Source organism: Sciurus vulgaris (assembly GCF_902686455.1).
Source record: "Sciurus vulgaris genome assembly, chromosome: 18".
NCBI classification, from domain to species: domain Eukaryota; kingdom Metazoa; phylum Chordata; class Mammalia; order Rodentia; family Sciuridae; genus Sciurus; species Sciurus vulgaris.
In genome coordinates, this window is record NC_136479.1 from 25,191,086 (window position 1) to 25,210,736 (window position 19,651).

At 51.0% G+C, this 19,651-nt stretch overlaps 1 protein-coding gene across 3 annotated transcripts in view; it reads right to left on the minus strand.

The window, feature by feature from the left end:
- The window catches only part of PRKAR1B (protein kinase cAMP-dependent type I regulatory subunit beta), a 134,898-nt gene that overhangs the window by 32,627 nt on the left and 82,620 nt on the right, over positions 1-19,651 (minus strand). For all 3 annotated transcript variants that reach the window (XM_079120653.1, XM_079120654.1, XM_079120655.1), the window contains 2 exons: positions 9,387-9,448; positions 8,734-8,780 (listed from right to left, as the gene is read on the minus strand). In XM_079120653.1, coding sequence (XP_078976779.1) covers positions 8,734-8,780; positions 9,387-9,448 — 109 coding nt within the window. The remainder of the gene's footprint in view (positions 1-8,733; positions 8,781-9,386; positions 9,449-19,651) is intronic.

The window sequence follows — 19,651 nt, forward strand, 5'->3', positions numbered from 1 at the left end:
CTCCCCTTGCCATCCAGTCCTGATGCTCCCATGTGTGGCTTCTGGCTGGCTTGTGCATGCAATGTGGGCTGGGGACATGAATGTGCGGCTTGCAGAAGTTTGCTCGAACAGGAGTCCGGGCAGGCAGGCAGGCAGGCAGCATCTGCAGCCCGGGATGTGGGCACATCTCCCTCCTGGAACCATGAGGAACAAGGATCCCCTCAAATGGTTGCCTGGCAGGAGGTAGGACACCCAGTCACCTGCCACAGAGCACAGGGACATGGAAACAGAGGAGGGTGTGTCCTGGCCCAGACATGGTGGTAGCTGCACCTCCAACATTCCAAGGGCCTATCCATGAAGATGGGATGGGGTAGCAGCTGCCCTAGGGCAAGACTGGGGAGCCAGGACCCTCTACCCACGAAGACCCTTCCTCATCAAGGAGCTCAAGCCTCCCAGAGCTCCGTCCTCGGCATCAGAGAAAACCATTGTGCAGATCCTGCAGACAGGCCCAGGGCCACCCCCCAGAGGACAAAGGGGCCATCCTTCTCAGGACACTGGCCTCTGTCACGGCTCCCGGAGCAGCGCGGGCCCCACCCAGCTGGCACGCAAAGGGGCTACTCTTGCTTTGTTTCATTTTTTGTTTTTGTTTTTTCTTCTTTTAAAAGAAAAATGGTGGGAGGCCCCACTGGGCTGCATTTATGCTCCACAGTGACTGTGGTTTCTCTGCTGAGCACAGAGCTCCACCGGCCCCTCTCTGCTCCTTCCTTCCCTCCCTCCCTCACTCCCCTCAGTCCACAAGTTGATCTCATCACTGGGGACCCAGCGGCAGATGACAGAGGTTCTTGTCCACGGGGGACTTTCCAACCAGTGGGAACACAGGACACAGGCAAATCACCATACAAACACATATTCATTATAGAACATGGAAGAGCCACAGAGACGCTGGGAAACAATGTCCTGGAGAAGGGCTGTGCTGGGGTGCTGTGCACTGACAGGGCCTTCAAACGGAGGCAGATTGGAGCTGAGTTCTGAATAGCAAGGGCTCAGACCTACAAAGATTCGAACAGAGAATTTAAGGTAGAAGGACAGGTGCGCCGAGACCCTGAGGCAGGGCTGAACATGGGGGACCCTGGAGGCAGCAATACAGGGGGAGATGTCGATGTGGCAGGACAGGTGGGTAGCCCACCTCAGCACCGAAGAAAGGAAGGGCTTGGGTGTAAATCCTCAGAGCAACAGGAAGCAACAGGGCCTGTGAGCTCCCCCAGGAGACACCCTCTAGTCCACACTCACAGAACTCTCTAGGAGCCACGTGGAAAGAAGCCAGGGACAATCAGAGGGGACCAAGGTCAGAAGGCTAGCAGCCTGTAGCCTGTGAGCCAGCAGCAGCCGCATCCATAGAGAGTCAGAACGCAGAGCCGCAGTCCCACCTGAATCCCTGAGTGAGGCCCTGGTGGGCCAGCACCTGCATGCGACAGGAAGAGCCCCCCACACACAGCCAGTTCAGACTGCAGCAGGGCCAGAAGCAGCGAGAGGGCATCCATCAGCTGACCAGCCATGGTGCCCTAGCGTCAGGGTCATGAGGCAGCACTGGGTTTCTGTCCACTTCCCACTCCAGGCCCAGTCCAAGGTGGAGCGAGTGTGGCCTGCTTGGCCAGGCTCACCTCCCCACCACGCCCCACCCCAGGCACACTGGGCTACTGCAGCCCTAGGTGCCCGGCCCAGGGTAGGGGCTGCTTGGGCTGCTTTGCCTCCCCAGGTATTTCAGGTCAGACTTGACTCCACAGAAAAGCACAGCTGGCAAACTCACTGAGAGAACATGGAGGCCAGAACACTGGCCTGAGCTGTCACCTAACAAAGGCGAAGGCGATACGTGGCCTCAAGTCTCCTGGCCTGGTGACGTGACTTAAGAGTGCTGTCAAGCCATTGTTCTGCTTCATGGAGTGGTGAGGGGAAAACCCTGTCCCTGTCCTCCCCCAGGCCCACAGAGAGTGAAGATGGAGCACCTGTGTCCAGGTGAGCCAGCTCCATCCCCACCCCAGGGCCCACACAGCCCACTGTCCTCCTGCTCCCTCTGCCACTCTTCTCACCACGGCAAGCCTAGCCCACCACCTCGATCCTCTTCAGCCCCAAATGCCAGGTGCTGAACGTGACTGGCCATTACTAGTAGTGGCTTGTCCATCCTGGGGTTTCTGTCTGCACAGCTGGACCAAGTGGAACAGCCTCATGGGTTGTCTTTACTCCTCTGGGTGTCCAGCCAGCTGGCAACGATCCCCCACGAACCCCAAATCCCAAAACCAGGCCATGGCCCCTACCTCCCCCGCCCCCGTGACCACACACAGACTGAAGGTCCCAGAAGGCAGGATTTTGTCAAGATCCCGAGTCTAGTGTTTCCCACTGATTCCCTGGCTAACCTTCAACCCCAACTCACGCTGTTGCCCCTTAGAACAGAGCTGTGTAGGGTTTGCAGGAGCCCAACATGCCTGTGTCACCTGTTCCCATGTGAATACTGCTGCACTTGGGGTGGCTCAGAGTCTATTGTCCCCAACTCCAGGCGCAGTCACTGCCAGGCTATGTCCAGCAGCCTGTAACCTCAGGCAGGGCCACCAGGGCCTCGGAGAGGACAGCAAAGCAATTCTGGGTCCCTGGATATGCTTCACAGGTGGCATACATGTGGGAAGCTCCAAACTCCACAGGAAATCTCCACAACCAGCTTTGGGCCACAGACCACGTGGCCCTTGACAAGTCACCAATCAAAACAGAATGTACTGAAAACAGGGTGTTATGGTTTGGATGTGAGGTGTCCCCCAAAAGCTCATGTGTGAGGCAAAACAAGAAGGTTCAGAGGAGAAATGATTGTGTTATAAGAGTCTTAATCTAATCAGTGAATTAATCCCCTGATAGGAATTGAGTGGTAACTGAAATGGTAGGGTGTGGCTGGAGGAGGTGGGAACTGACTGGGGCATGGCTTTGGGGTATATATTTGTATCTGGGAGGTGGAGACACTCTCTCTCTCTCTCTCTCTCTCTCTCTCTCTCTCTCTCTCTCCCCCTCTCCCTCTCCCTCTCCTTTTCCCTCTCCGTCTCCCTCTCCCTCTCTCTCTCCCTCTCTGCTTTCTGATCACCATGTGAGCTGTTTCCCTCTGCCATATTCTTCCACCATGATGGAGCTGGCTGTATATGGACAAAGACCTCTGAAACCATGAGCCCTTAAATAAACCTTTTCTCCTCTACAGTTGTGCTGGTCCGGTCCTTTAGTCACAACGGCAAAAAAAGCTGACTAAAACGCAGGGTCTCCCAGAGATATCTGCACACCCAGGTCCAAAGCAGCCAGTTCACAACGGCCAAAGATGGAAGGAAGCCACCGAGTGCTCTCCATGGTGACGAGCGTGTGCATGCAATGGATGGGACTCTGCCTTGAATGGGAAGGATGCTCAGACACAGCACTGAACACATGATGCTCCGTGAAATAAATGGGACACACCAACGCCGTGGGATTCCATTTGTGTGAGGCCCAAGAGGCGTCAGATTTCCAGAGACAGAAAGCAGAATGATGGGTACTGTGGGCTGGGAGGGGAGGGGCCTCAGTGGGCAGTGGGGACAGAGCTCCACTGTGGGAGGACGGAAGCTCTGTGGACCAGGGTGGAGATGGCTTCAGAGCAGTGTGAGCTATTCACTTCGTGATTCCAGCAGAGAATGTTAAGTGTATTTTACCAATTTAACCACCCTGGCAAACACTGGATAAGAGCCCACCCCAATCATGGAGCCAGATGGACAGATGTAGGGGCACGCTGGGCTGCCAGGGAGGGCTCAGTCCTGCCTCCAAACTGGGAAATGGCTCTTCCCCGGGACCCTGCAGCCAGCAGGTCCAAGGTGCACCTGGAAGGGTATGCAGAGCAGGGAGTCCCCAAACGACAAGGCCCTGCAAACAATGAGACCGTGGAAACCCGGTCTCACAGGGCTGGAAATGGAATCACACTCCTGAGCTCGTACAACCGGCAGCTGAGCGTCCTTTTAAGTAGAAATGCTATGTTCCACGAATAAACTAAATTGGAAGATATTTTTATACTTAGAGAAATGGATTACAGCTCTTGGCAACGCACCCACTGCAGCAGACTTTCTCAGAGTCTCCGGAAAACCATCATTTAAAGCTGGTGCCTCTGGCATTCAGTCACCTGGTCACCCTGGCATGCCATGGTCAGGTGGCAACATCCACTGTGTAGGGGTGCCCAGGACACCCCATCTGGTCTCTTTGGGGTCCTGAGGGAGGTTGTCTCTGGCCTGAGGATTGATGCTGGTGATGCCCCCACCCCTATAAGACCAGAATACCTTCAGCCCCACAACATCCATCCCTTAGGATACATCTTCAGAGGCATACACAGCCCCCGGGCACCCTGAACCTGCAAGCTGTGCCCTGCAGATGTCAGTTTCAGTGCCCCAGAAGCAGTTTACAGAAACCAGCAAACAGAAGGTAACACAGGTCTCAAAAGTGGGCTGGTGACCGGGCTGGACTCCTCCAGAGTGGTAATAACAGTAATCATCTTAATATGTACCCCATAACTCTGCCCAGCTGCCCCACATACTGTCCATTCATTCCAGATCCTTCACTGAGCATCTTTTTGATTCCTTTCAATGTGGCCTTCACCCACGCCCTGGGTGTGTGCCCTGCACACCAGGGCTCCCCACCAAACAGCTCCCTCCACACACCTCTGCTCTGACCCCACAGGCACTCCCTACTGCCCACCATGTCCTGATTGGAAACTCTGAGATTGATGAAGGTGCTGGGCATTCACATACAGCCCTGGTGGGGCAGTCAGGCTGGTGCCCACTTCAACTACAGCCACCAGGTCACACAGCCTTGAGCCATCAGGGGCCTAGATGTCCCAAACTTGAGGCTGTCACAGGAACCAGACAACCACCAGTGGTGCCCAGACATCCTGGCCCTGGTGAGCAGGGATCCAGCAAGGGCCTTAGTGCTACCTTTGTACCTGAGCCTGGAGTAGGGAGCGGGTGTAGACTGGGGGAGGGAGGGCCTGATCTGCCAGACGGTGTACTTGGGAACTCCAGTTACATGGAGTGACCTCACTTCTTCCTTCACCAAATTGCTTCCACATGTCCTGGTCTGGTGGGGAGCCAGGTATAGCACTGCCCACCATCATCACAGGGCAGCAGAGATGGGACCTGGCTGAAAGGGTGGAAATCTCCCAACCCCATGGCATGGTGCCTGGGGCCTGGACCCCGTGGCAGGCCCTCAAGAGGTTGGAAGGGATCCTGCTGGGATAAGCCTCGGGTTTAAGAAGACTCAGACCCTGCTTTGAAGGGAGGGCTCAGACCAAAGTGGGGCCACATCAGTCTCCTGCCACCTCACAGTTGATGTCCAAGGAAATCAGGGTACAGGGTCAGTTCTGGTAGATGGCATAGCACTTCACAGTCTGCCATGAGAAGAGGAAGAAATGTGAATCCAAGTGATGTGTGTTGGATAAGGGCTTCTGCACCAGGCGGTGTGGCTAAGGGGCCAAGCATGCCCGGAACCTGAGTGGGCCCCAGTGCTCTCCCACAGCCAACCAGCTGAGCCGACTGGGAAACTGCTCACCAGCAGTTGCTCATGGGCTCATGGGGAACAGGTGACAAGACAAGCTGGCATCCTCCTGCCTCCTGCCTCTCTGGACCTCCTACTCTCAGGCATCCTCAACAGTCCTGGCATGTAGAAGGAGGGTGGTCACTGCATTCAAAACCAGTTCAAGCTTGGGCCACCCCCAGTGGAGGGCCTGTGGGTGGCACCTGTGTGGGAGGTAGGCATGGGTGGGGCTGCTCAGGAAGCTGAGAGATAATGAATGGAGGTGACGGGGACTACAGCCAGTGCCTGGACCCTGCTCAAGGACTTTGGGGAGTCCCCTGTTCAGACTTCCCAACCTCTGACAGCTCTGTTAATGTCCCTATGAGTAATACAGAGATGAGGTGACTCGAATAGGGAAGGACAGAGCCCGAACCCTCCTGCAAACCCTGCAAGCTGCTTGGACCCACCCACCATCTTCCTTTAGCTGTATGTTGGGAGAAGCATCTCCTGGGACTCCCAGGAGGGGCCCTTCAGGCTCCATGAAGGAACTCTGGGGGCAGCATCTGCATCTCCCACATCCCTTCCCTTAAGAGAACCAAAAATGTACAGTTCAGAATTCTCTGGGGTTGTCTCAAGTCCTCTGTTCTGCCCCACACTGAAGGTGTTCTTGGGTGGAACTGGGAGATTCACAGGATCTCAGTGAACACAGAGAGGGAAGAGCATTCCATGGGAGGAAGAGTGTGAGTCAGGGCTGGGACCCTTGAGGGGCTGCCAGGCTCCAGAGGCAAGGAGGATCTGTCCTCGGTCACCTGCCCAGGCTGGTGTCTACCTCCATAGCAGGCAGAGCAGCGGGCCTGGAGAGCCTTGGAGGAGGTGCAGGAGTGTGCAAAACCCATAGGAAGAAGCAGAGGGCACCGGAAGGCCGTGGTCCTGAGACAAGAGACTGTTTACTCACTTCCTATTGGTTGACAAAACCCACCCCCTATGGCAGGGCTGTCCTCCCTCCCCAGGCAAGGCTGTAGGCCAGTGCCAGCAAACATTTAGGGAGAATAGAGAGGAAGTGGGTATGGTCTGGGGGCCAGAAGCTGAGAACAGTGTGAGATTAGGACCTGGGAGGGACACTGGGTGGAACTAGGAACAAGGCCCCCCACATTCTGCCCTCCCTGCTCCTCAGCACCACTTAACTAGGCAGCAGAGCAACAGGCACCTTCAGACTTGCCCTGCCCAGCACTGGAGTCTGAGCTCGCTCCCGGCCTGTCCCAACCCACCACAAGGCCTGGGTTTGAATGGGACCCATATCCCATGCCAGGCAGGCTGGCCACCTCTGGGACAGCTGAAGCAAGGTGAGGAGGACAGGGCAGCCCCATTCTCCCATCTCCTCAGCTAACTCTGAAGGAGGCAGCAGGAGGTGCCTGTGGTCACGAGTCAGTCACCTTCTCCTCCTCTTCCTCCCTCCTGCACATCCTCCACAGCCTGGCAACCAGGGGCCTTTAGTTCCTGCCTCAGTTTCCTTCTCTGGGGAGACAAGATCCACTAGACACAAAGGCTCCTACAGAGACCTGGTTATGACAGAGATGCCAGATTCAGCTCACAACAGAGCCCCAGGCCTTGTGACAAAGAAATCTTCGAGGGACTCAGCCTGAGCCCCCAGCAGGGCTTCGGAGGTGAGTCACTTCCTGTGCTGCCAGCTCCGGAAGCGGGTACGCCCGCTTGGTTCCCAGAAACACGGCAGCGAATGGACACAGATGGGCGCTAGGGAAATAAGTGACTAAGTGCCCTTCCCCAAAATAGCCTAGACTGGACAGAGGATAGGGGACTGGGGGCCAGGCCCTAAAATAGCTTCCCCTGCCTGGGGCAGCTGAATGTGGCATGGCTGGACAGCTACAGGGGCTACCTAGGAGCAAGGTGGTACTCTGTAGATGGTGGCACAATCTGGCAAGGGTGGGGGCGCTGCATCCCAGTCTAGAGGGGACCTGGTGTCTGGCCTGGGAAGCAGAGGTGTCTAGGGCCTCAGGATCTCCAAAATATGGGACAGACTCAGTCTCTGCCTTCAGACCGCTTCCTGGCTGTAGTGGAGACTACTTAAAAAAAAAAAAAAAAAAAAAAAAAAAAAAAGAAGAGTCACAGGAAAAAACCGCAAAATCACAAACTGAACTACAAAGAAAGATGACCTGCAGGGTGAGAAATTGGATGCGTCTGCTGACGCCCAAGCTGAGGAAATAACGTTTAAAAGGACACCAAAAGGAGAAGTGGGCACTCACAGTGACCCTGCCCAGGGGAGTGAAAGGTCCTGGCAGAGGGACAGCACAGTCCCAGGCGGGCTCCAGGGGACCTCACTCAGGCCCCACCCTGTGGATGGCATCAGGATCCGTCCTGATTCAAAGAGAAGCAAACCCATGGCAGGTCTGGGAAGAGACAGAGCCCTCAGCTCGAAGGAGGACAGAGCAGCCTGCAGGGCAGGAGCCCAGTGAAGGGACTCCATGGCCTTTCAAGCCAGGGCACTGGGGCTTAGATGGGGTGGCCAAGGAGGCAGAAGGAGTCAGGAGGGTAGGGGAGGATGGACCAAGGGCCAAGGTGGGGTCTGCAGAACAGGGGACACATCTTCCATAACAGTGAGTGCAGCTCCATTAAAGTGTGGTTCTTGGTTCTTGGAAGGGTGTAGTCGGGAAAACTCAGCAGTTTGAACGGCGATTCACTGGCACAAAGGTGACATCACTCCTCAGGGTCTATGAGCCTGTGAATTCCCGCCCACTGTAGCAAATGGCGGTTGATGCAAGACTGGCCTGTTCGCAGGCCCTGATTTAAAGGTAGCTCTAAATCAAGCAAAACAGCGTGCCCTTGCCCTCCACACTCTGGCCCTCACTAAGTGGACAGCCCAGGGCCATGGCTGCTGCTGGCAGTGCCCACAAGTTCCTTTGAGAACTGTGCTGTAGTATTTTTATCTTTTAAATGAAATGTGTTGTTTTTATTGATTAAATAGGGCTGGGGTACAGCTCAGTGGTAGAGCACTTGCCCAGCATTTGCAGGGCTCTGGCTTGATTCCCAGCGCTAGGAACAAATTAAAAAAACTTTAGAACAGTATCACTCAAAGAAATGCTTCAGACCTATGCTTGCAACCCAGTGTTGAACAGTGTAAAGTCTTCAAACCAGACCCAGAAAGAAGCCTGTTTTATTTTACAAAAAATAGTAATCAATACTCACATCTACTTCCCCTTGGTCAATTACGTAGAAATTATCTCCTTCATTCCCTGCAAGGAAGAGGGGAGAGGTGAATGAGGCCAAGTCAAACACAGGAGTTACAGAGTTTCTGTCTGTCTTGCAACTCTGCCTACATTGTATCCACTGGCCAGCAATACCCTGGGTCTCAACCACCCACAGGAAACCAGGGCCCCTCTCATGCTAGGTAAACCCTCTGCCAATGAGTCACATCCACCTCATCCAATGTTTTTGTGTTTTTTGGTGTTTTTTGTTTGTTTGTTTGTTACTGAGGATTGAACTCAGGGGTGCTTTACCACTGAGCCACGTCTCCAATTCTTTTTTATTTTTTATTTTGAGACAGGGTCTTTCTAAGTTGCTTAAGGTCCCACTAAGTTGCTGAGGCTGGCTTTGAACTTGCAATTGTCCTATCTCAGTTTTCTAAGTCACTAAGGACTACAAGTGTGTGCCACCACACCCAGCCTCATCCAAAGTTTTTAATGACAGGTAGATTATAGAAACATATCAGGTTAACTAAAAGTCTGCTAATTTCTCAGATTTCACCAGTGAATTTTCTCAAGGACGAGTGATTCATGCTAGTATGTTTCAAGTTCACAGTCCATCTCCCGGGGCTGTGGCTCTGAGGCAGCAGAACGTACCTTGCTGAATGACTGTCTCCCCGGCAATGTGAGTGACAGGGAACATGGCATCAAAGATGTCACTGAAAAACAAAGCACACTGATTGGGAGCTGCAGGCAGCACCATGAGCTACGCTGTCCATTCCCACTGTCCACTCACCACCTCATGGCCTTGTTGAAATCAATTCAAAGTCATCAGGGAAAATGAAAAAAAATCCACGTAAGTCAAGGAGCAAGGTTGAAAGCCCACCACAGTTCCACGGTCCTGCCATGAGACCCTGGCATCCCACCCGCCAGGTTCATTCTGCACAGACGCAGTCATTCTCTGGCTTCTTACAAAAATGGGATCTCATTATACCCTTCGCTTTGGATCTTCTTAAAGAACGAAAGTCACTATAGATTGTGAACAAAATTCTACTAGAGCACAGCTGCTGACCTCCTTTTATTCCCCTGGGAAGATACTAGTCCAAGTGGAATTCTGGACTCTGAATATGGAAATGAGATGTGAGCTTAGAGCTTTTGTGCTGAGAACACAGACCGTCTTCCACACACTGACCCCCATGAGCCAGTGGGGCTAGGGCCTGGGCTATGCCAACCTGGCAGCCTGTGGCCTTCTAATTCTAAATTTAGAGGTGAAATGGGCCATTTGAACAGGAGGCTGAGGGAAGTGTGGGGGAGCTGGCGCATCCCCGAGCTGGCAGGGTGCTGGGGAAGTGGGGAAGTGGGGGAGAAGTGGTTGGCTGGGGTGGAGAGCTGAACCTGTTCCTGGTCCCTCCATCTTACCAGACTGTCACCAGAACATGGTCAGAGACAGCAGCACTGCTCCCCTGAAATGCAATAACCACCCTTTGAATGCTTGGCTTCCCAAAAGAGAACCTGTGGAAGCAGCATGGCAAAGGACAGGGTGCCAGAGACCCCAGGAAGGACACGCATCACTCTGAAACTTCAAGGGTAGCTTCCTTGACCTTATTTTTTAATTTAATTTTATTTATTATTTATTTTTTAATTTTAATTTTATTTATTTATTTACTTACTTACTTACTTACTTATTTATTTATTTATTTATTTATTTATTTATTTATTTATTTATTTATTTATTTATTTTTGGTGCTGGGAATTGAACTCAGGGGTACTCGACCACTGAGCCACATCCCCAGCCCTACTCTGTATTTTATTTAGAGACAGGGTCTCGCTGAGTTGCTTAGAGTCTCACTTTTGCCGAGGCTGGTTTTGAACTCATGATCCTCCTGCCTCAGCCTCCCAAGCCACTGGGATTACAGGCGTGTGCCACCTCGCCCAGTGCTTCCTTAACTGTTTTTTAAGGAATTCTTGGAGGCCTCTGCAGGACTGGTAAGTGGCAGAGGACCTGGGTGCTCACTGGCTCCAGAATGTACAGAGCTGCCTGGGAAGCAAATGCAAAATTAAAGATCCAAACAGTGCTATTGCCTAACATTTCCAGGGTCCAGAAAATATAAATAAGGAATTCTTAAAATAGTGGCTGTTTTCTGTCTATTTAAGAAATGCTTCTTTTGAGTTTTTGTTCCTAACTTGGGTAACAACCCAATTTTGTTTCCTGCTTTCTCTGGGAGAAGAAGGGCAGTGCCCCACGGGGGCTGCAGGGAGGTGGCAGCTGCCCCGGGCATCCATCCCCTGGCGGGTGTTTCCTGGCCACAGCATCCCTGGTGCATCTGCAGCAGTCATCTTAGCCCTGGTTTTTTAGGCTGCATTTCTTTAAAACCACAAAATAAGGACTCTCAGAAGGAATAGATCTTTAAGAAATGATTTTACAATTCCTCCCTCATTTTAAAAAAAAAAAAAAAAAAAAACCTCAACTCACAATGGTAAAAATATTTTTTTAAATGCCATAAATAATCAAACAGACACTACGAATCCTCCACTGGCCACCTTGTGCCAATGTCCTTGTTTTACCACACTTCCTGCAGACCTCTCTCCTCTGTAGTTATCAGGCCACAGAGGCTCCAAGGCATGGTGGGAGTTGCTGCAACCCCAAAGCTGCTCTGAATTGTCACATCACAGGTGCATCCACAAAAAGGCTATTATCATTCAATCTTGACCATTTCCATAAAAGTACCCTTGGCAACTCTGTTCTCTCTCTTGACCCCTTTCCTGAAGACCCTCCAGGTGAAAACGCACAACTCTGGGGCTCTCCTTTAACTACCCAGCAACCATCCCTGCCCACATCCACATGTCTATAGTCACACACTGGGCCATGGCCCACATCCCAGAGCTCCTCAAGATGAGGGGGACCAAAAAATACAACTGTACCCCCCAACATAAGGGATTTGCACTCTGTTGTGGCTCCATCTGGGCCTAGGCCAAGGCTGGTGTGGGCTGAAACCTTTTCCTGGGAGATTTAGATCTCCAAACTGGGTGGTTTAGTCCTTGGTATCAATCCCAGCAGATTTTTCTGCACACCCAGGTGAGTCTGCCAGATGGCCTTCAGTCACCTCTGAATGACTACACAGGTGACCCTGCACTGCACCCTGAGGAAATGCAGAAGCACGAAATCCTGACTTTGAACAGAGAGGCTGGGAGAGCCCAGCCCTAGGAGCCTGATTTCCCTTCAGAAGAACTTTGTTGCCCTTTGGCTCACAATGGATGAAGGCCTGAGGTGCTGGAGAGAGCTCAGGCCAACTCTGCCCACTTTCTCCGCCCAAAGGCTGGGCCTCCTTTTCCAGTGTCTGCATCCTTTCAGACAAAACCCAATCCCTTCCCCTCTCTCAGCACTAATGGCATTAAAAGGCATTGGACTCCTCTGTCCATAAAAGGAAAAACAGTTTTCTATCCTGATCCAGAAGATACCTCTGGAAGGTCTTACCACAGCAGCTGGCACAGATCTTAAACCCCCTCACATTCAGGCCCCCACCCCTGCCAAGAGGAACTGGCTTCACACTTAAGCATTAGGGGCTGTGCTGGTTTCCAGGGATGCAGAAAGCCCTGTGCTCAGACTCAGTGGGAGAAAAAAGCCACACTGCAGCTGTCACCTCCAGCGGGCACCCAGGGCCTGGCTGGGCACCACCCAAGAGTCCTTCATCTGCCTCTTATTCCATCTACCCATCTCCACAGGTCAGAAGTATAGTAAACTCTGTTCTTCAGACAAATAAATGGGACACTAAGTAACTTTGACCAAAGTCGAGCATCTGGAAAGAGGTAAGGCTGGCTACAAACCCTCCTGTCATCATTCAGTCTGTGTTCCCAGTCTGCCATTTTCCCTAAGGCCCTGGCCTCCTGAGTGCAGAGTTCTGCATGTTCTACAAACAGAGTAGGCACCTCTTCCTTCTTCCTCCATTTCTCCATCTCTGTCTCTCTCCAACTTTCTCAGCACCCTGGACTGGTCTCCGAACTGGGAAGCTAAAGACCTGCATGTTCGTGTGGATACCCCAGCTCTCATTAGGCAAGTTCCCAGAAAGGAGCTCAAGCTAGCAAGGCCAGGGCTGGCCAATGGTGCTGGATCAGGATGTTGTCCAGGGATCTGACTGTCTTAGGTCCCAGCCATACTCTGGCCTGGACACAAATGGAGCCACTACGAGCAGATCCCAGCTCTCGCTGACCCACAGTTCAGAGACCACAAGCTGCTAGAAGTCCTCACCCAAGCCACTCTTCATCTGTGCCTCCCCCTCCTATAGCCTCTCAGTTCTGGTGCTTCTCACCCTCAGTGCTGGTTTCCTGGCTTCTGCTTCCTAATTCTGAGTTCTGAGACTGAAGACCACATGCCAATGCAGTCTGCCATGTTCAACCCAAGGACCAACTCACAGCAGGTATGCAGTGCAATATGATGAAAGGGAGGAAGGAAGGAAGGAAGGAAGGAAGGAAGGAAGGGAGGGAGGGAGGGAGGGAGGGAGGGAGGGAGGGAGGGAGGGAGGGAGGGAGGGATAGATGGAAAAGGAGGCGGACGCACGGATAGATGAATGGATGAATGGATGAATGAGTGGGTAGATAGATGGTGAGTGGATGGATGGGTGGGAGGATGGATGGATGGATGAATGGGAGGGTGGATGGATAGATGGGAGGGTGGATGGGTGGATGATGAGTGGGTGGGAAGGGAAGAAGGGAGGAATGGGAAAATAATGGAAGGATAAAAGTCTACAAATGCCCTTTCTATGGGTATTTGTAGCAAATAACAAAAGTTTTTGTGCTGCCTGTCTTTGAATTAGCAGCTCCACGTTTAGGAATGCATTTATTTATCTATCTATTTATTTATTTATTTATTTATTTATTTATTTATTGGTATTGGGGGTTGAACCCAGGGGTGTTTAACCACTGAGCCACATCCCTAGCCCTTTTTATTTTTTTTATTTTGAGACAGGGTCTCCCTAAGTTGCTTAGGGCCTAGTTGAATTCCTGAGACTGGCTTTGAACTTGAGATTCTCCTACCCTAGCTTCCTGAGCCACTGGGATTACAGGCATGCACCACCGTGCCCAGCAGAAACTCATTTTAAAAAAGAAACAGTTGAATGAATATGAAAAGATGCATGTAAAATGATATTCATCAAAGCACTACTTACATTGGACAAAATCCCAAAACTGCATAATTAAGAATTTGTCAAAAAAAATCACAGTACTTCTAAATAATATAAGAGTGTGTGGTCATTTAAAATAGTGATGTCGATACACATCATAAATAAGAAAGATGTTTACCAGTGAAAAGATGCTGCTATTGGGGGGAAAAAAGTGGTTAGCAAATCAGTGCAATTTGAATAAAGAAAAAAAAAACTTAACCCAGATGTGGTCCAGTCTCAATTGTCAGGTGGAGAGGGGATGGGGCGGTCATTCTAATGTGTCCTGTCTTTTTCCCTGTTGATTGTATGTCCTTAATGTGCATTTTCTATGTTCTATAGTTAATTTATTTATCTATTTTTTTAAACGATGCAATTCCTCATTGGGAAATTCCATACCTACTACTTAGGGTAGACTTGGGGCACTTAACATTTTGAAAGCATCCAAAACAGACAAAATCTAGACTTTAAAATGTTAAAACATGCTTATCTGAGTGTGGTGTAGACTCTAACCCCATAATACACTTGGAGGCGTATGGGAGAGAAACCAGCAGCTTATTCTCAGCCAAACATACTTTCAAACCGTCCAATGTGCCAAACACACCTCTAGAAATTACATATGCTAAACTTCACTGCTTCTCCTCTAAGTTGCTTCAAGTGAGCAATTTGGCAAAGCTTTTTGACCTTTAAAAGCTTAACATGCTTCCAATACATGCAGAGGCTGCCCAGGTTCCCCAGCAAGGGTCCCACACGTGGCTCACAAGGTAAGATGTGGCCACCGAGTCCCTTCCTCTCAGCAATGTTCACATACAATGTTCACATTCTTCACGGACAAATGGGGATCCTGGGCCCCTGGTTGTGACTCACTCAGGAATCCTTGGCTAAGGATGTGTTTCCAGAAGTCCCCTCCCTACTCACCCAATCATCGACAACCTCCACTAAGCCCTTAGACAGATAAGGCAGCAGTACAGCATGAGGGTAGTGACCAAGTCAGGGGACACATGCATAGCCCAAGAAACATGACTGTGAGCCTCCTGTCACTGGGGCAGGACAGGGGGTCCTGAGCACACAGGGAGAGAGGAACTCCTGCCAACCTTGCCCTCCATGCCCAGCCAGGACAGAGGGACACAGACTCAGTACCTCCAGAGACCCACAGAAAGCAAGTCCTGAGCCACTGTCAGGCTACATTCTGTCAAACTTCAGTCGGGACTCTACATGCATACAACACACAACAGTATATACAAAACGGAACTGATCTGCCTCCTAGGCACTCCAAGAGGAGTGATGTGAGCTAGGACTCCTCACTTTGGACAAAAGCCCCTACTTCCTGAAGCAACTCTGTATTAGAGCACCAGCAACGACCCAGCACCCTTCACCCAGGAGCAAACCTCATCAACATCCCCGTGCTCACCTGCACAACTGGGCCTCTTATGGTTCCCACCCTACAGATGAGGAGATGGAGGCTCAGAAGGCAGCAAAGGTGCAATGAGGCTGGGCCAGGACAGCAGGCTTTGAAATCTATCCTGTGACCATCATTGAGGGCCCCAGAATGTACTGGGGAGCATGGTGGGTAGGACTCTAGACCCTATGGTGCAGTGGGCCCACCATAAGGATCCTGCCTCCCTGCTCCCCTGCACTGGAAACAGCCCCCACTCTCACAACAAGGTGAGGTCTCTCCAGAGATGCTCTGAGGGTCCTGAAAGGTCAGAGACTACCTGGACAGAACTCTCCATTGACCAGAGACCACTGCAGATGGCAGCAAAAGTGCACGAAGGCAAGGGAGGCAGGGGCAGGAGGCAGGGCCAGGCCCAGGAACCACGCCCACAGACCCATTCACCTGCACAAAGACCCATGTGCTCAGTGCAGCACTAGGGCTGGGTCTCCACTGTTCCCAAACAGCTTAAACAAGACATTTGTTTCTCACAGTCCTAGGAGCCAGAAGTCACAGTGCCAGCAGCTTCAGTCTATAAGGACCTGTGATGACCACTGTCTTCACACAGCAGAAGGAGCTCTGGTCTCTGTATCCCCTTATATGGTCACTAACCCTATCATAGGGCCCCATTCTCATGACTTCCCAAAGGTTTCATCTCCAAATGTCACATCAGGGGTCAGGGATTCAACATATGCAATTGGGAAAGGGGCATAATTCACTCATAGCAATTACTTTCTGCTAAATACATCATTTCCACATCCATTTTTGGTCTTCAGTCAATCCTATGGGGGTCCAGTCCTGTTTGTTCCTAGACAGTCAATTTGCCTTTGCAAGTGACTCATCAGTTCATCATTGTAGCACACACAGCACAGCATCCTGGGGAACAGGACTGACTTGGTCCCTCAAAGTCCATATGTTGGAGTTCTAAGCCCCAGGACCTCAGAATGGGGCCTAACTTAGAAACAAACTCACTGCAGGTGTCATTTATTAATAAAACAAGGTCATAGTGGAGGAGGGAGCACCTAATTCAAGATGTCCCATTTTCTTACAATGGGAGACACACACATAGGGAGACCACCCTGTGAAGAAAAATAGGAGAAGATGGCTGTCACTGAGTTAAGGACAGAGGTCAGGAACAAAGCCTCCCTTACAGTCCTCAGGAGGCTCAACCCAACCATACCTTGATCTTGAACTTCCAGCCACCAGAATTATACCACCAAGTTTGTGGTACTTTGCTTCAGCTGCATGAACAATCTGACACATGGTTTCCTGTATAGCTGCTCATTTAATTCTCACAACAACCAGCAACCTTTAATACCAGTGATCCCATTATCACCCTTTGTGGGTGAGAGGCCAGCTGAAGTCTGACTCCAAAGTCCTTGCTCCAGTTACTGCCTTGAATGGCTTCTCCCATCTATTAAGCATTAAGCTCCCGTACCTTCTTTCGGCTCTGTCCCATGTCATTGTTCTGTCCCTTCTTGTGCCTGCCCCACGCTCTGCAGATGACATGGCCTCCTTGTGTGCCTTTTGGTAGAGTGAGTCCTCTTCTGTTTCAAAGATGACTCAGCTCCCTGCAGATTGTTCTTCTTTATATTCTAGATTGTGTTTACTCTCTCCCATAATCCAGCTGCCATTCTAACCGGGACTGCTCTAAATTTATAAAATTAATTTGGGGAAAAACAACATGGTGGCAAAACTTTCTTTCATTCAGGCCATCTCATGCCCTCCATGCAGGTCTGAAACTGTCTCCTTAGAGCCCCGGGTAACCTTTACCAAGCAGATCCACTTCTAGTGGTCACAGCTGGGTGCTCCCTGAGTGCCCCCAGCCATGCCTCTACCATGTTCCCTCCCTTCTCTCTCCTGGGCCCCGGGCAGCCATGCTGCTGCTCCTTCAGACAGGGATCTGGTACCTGTGTTGTGATGGGGAGGAGCGCTTGATTTTCTTATTGACAGATAAAAACTGCCTGGAGTTATGGATCCCTTGAACTTTCTAATCCTGCTTTCTGTAAGCTGAGTCTGCATCAGTCCTGCTCAACACCCATAATAATCCTAAGAGTTCTTCTGTCATTTCATGTGGATTTACACAGAGATGACCTTACTTGTCTTCTCTTTTATTCTTTTTTTTTTTTTTTTTTTTTTCTTACAGCTAGGACTCCACCAAAACAAACTCACCCAAGACAACCGTAGATAGCCTCTAAAGAGCTCGGAGCAGAGGGCCTCTGCTGGGATTGTGTTGCTTGGTGAGACCTGTACTAAAGGAGAGCTCCCACCACTCTCAGTTGCTAAGAATTTCTAGGATAGACCCTTGCTGAGCTTTGGGGGATTCTCTTCCACGCTGCAGCACATCATACGGTTTCTTCCAGCACTGTAAGGTGACCTACGGGATGGAGCCATCTGATGTCCAACCACTGAGCCCTGGATAAAGTGTGGTTTTCTTTTAAACACACAGTTGGATTTGTTTGGCTATTTAGGATTTTTGTACCCATATTCACAGTGAAATGGGCCTGTGGTTTTCTTTGCTTCTATAACCTTATGGAGCTTTGGGTCAGGGTGGCACTGGCTTGGGACACTGAGCTGGTAGCTTTCCCTCCTTTTTTATTTTCTAGAGCAACTTGCAGAAGAGAGAATGGATCACTTGTTGAAGTCTGAAAACCCTCTGCTAAAATCCTCAGGATTGAGCATTCTGGGGAGGGGGATGCAGGCTTCCTGGGGAGGGGGTCCAGGCCTGCGATCACATGAGGCTTTTGCTTTGTTTTGCTGTTTTTGTTTTGTTTTGTTTTGTTTTGGGGTGGGTACTGGGGATTGAACTCAGGGGCACTCAACCACTGAGCTACATCCCTAGCCCTAGTCTGTATTTTATTTAGAGACAGGGTCTCACTAAGTTGCTTAGGGCCTCACTGTTGTTGAGGCTGGCTTTAAACTCGAGATCCTCCTGCTTCAGCCTCCTGAGCCACTGGGATTACAGGCGTGCGCCACATACCCAGTTCACGTGCGGTTTTCGGTGCCTCTCCGTTGTTCCAGGTTTTCTTCTTTTGTTTGTTTGTTTGTTTGTTTACAGGCCAACATTAGTGCTACTATCAAAGTTACCTCCCAGTATTTAAAAATGGAGAGTATTCATATAAATTTTAAACAAAACTTTTTAAAGCAGAATGGAAGATCTGACAAAATAGGGTCTCAAAAACCAAGAACTCAGCCCCCTCGCCACACTGGTATGAGCACAAGGCTCTCCGTGGCCCCCATCCCCAGGCCCTGACATCCGCTCTGATCCTGACCCCTCCTCCCAGGTTCTCTCTGCAGTTGCCTGGGAGCCACCATTCTGGGGTGGCCTGTGGCATCACATCAAGGCGCAGGAGTCTCTCTGTGGCATTGCTTCCTTTTGGCATCCCCCTCATATCGGCTGCAAGTCCTGAACTTGCCTGAAGGGACCCAGGGAGCTGCCTAAGGAGCCTCCCACTGCAAGATGGCTGGTAACAGGCCTCCCCTGGGCCCATCCAGAAGACTAACGGTGCTTGGAAAGCACTATGCAAACCACCTTCAGGGACTGAGCCCTCCTCCAGACATGTCTCAGGACCTCCACCCCCGCCCCTGGACTCTGCAAAAGGCATGCTCTGTGGCCACCAGGGCGAGAAGCCCACACAGGTACAGTTCCTTTATTCTGTTATCAGTTTGCATTCTTAATACATCAGGAACTGCAGCTGGAGGTGGCTGACAGGAAAACACCCCCACCCTGCAAATAAGCCTGCTGAAGCAAACAGGTTTGGCCAGTTCTGGGAGCTAGGTGCCCCAAAGGGACAGAGGAGGGGGACCCAGCAGCCAATCAAAGCAACATCTGGACTTGAGCACCTGACCCCACCAGGGCTGGGGCACAGTGGGAAATACACTGGACAGAGACTGGAGATGGCCTCAGCCCAGTCCACACATCTCCCACCACAACAATCCACCTTTCTGCATTTTGGAAATGCCCCTAAGATGTTAAAAAACACAAAAGAATTTTTGAAACTTTTAAACTAGAGCAGCATGACATTGAATGCAGAGAATGTGAATGTGTCAGGACCATTTCCAGTAACAAAGCAAACTAACCCAGCACCTCCATTTCCAAGCCCCGCCCCCCTTTTTTCTGTACTGGGGATTGAACCCAGGGCACTTTACCACTGAGCTACATTCCAAGCCCTTAAAAAAATTTTTTTTTTTTTTTTATTCTGAGACAGGGTCTCACTAAGTTGCTTAGGATCTCACTAATTTGCTGAGGCTGGCCTCAAAGCAATCCTCCTCCCTCAGCCTCCCAAGATGCTGGGATTACAGTCATGTGTTACCAAGCCAAGGCTCTGAGTTTTTAT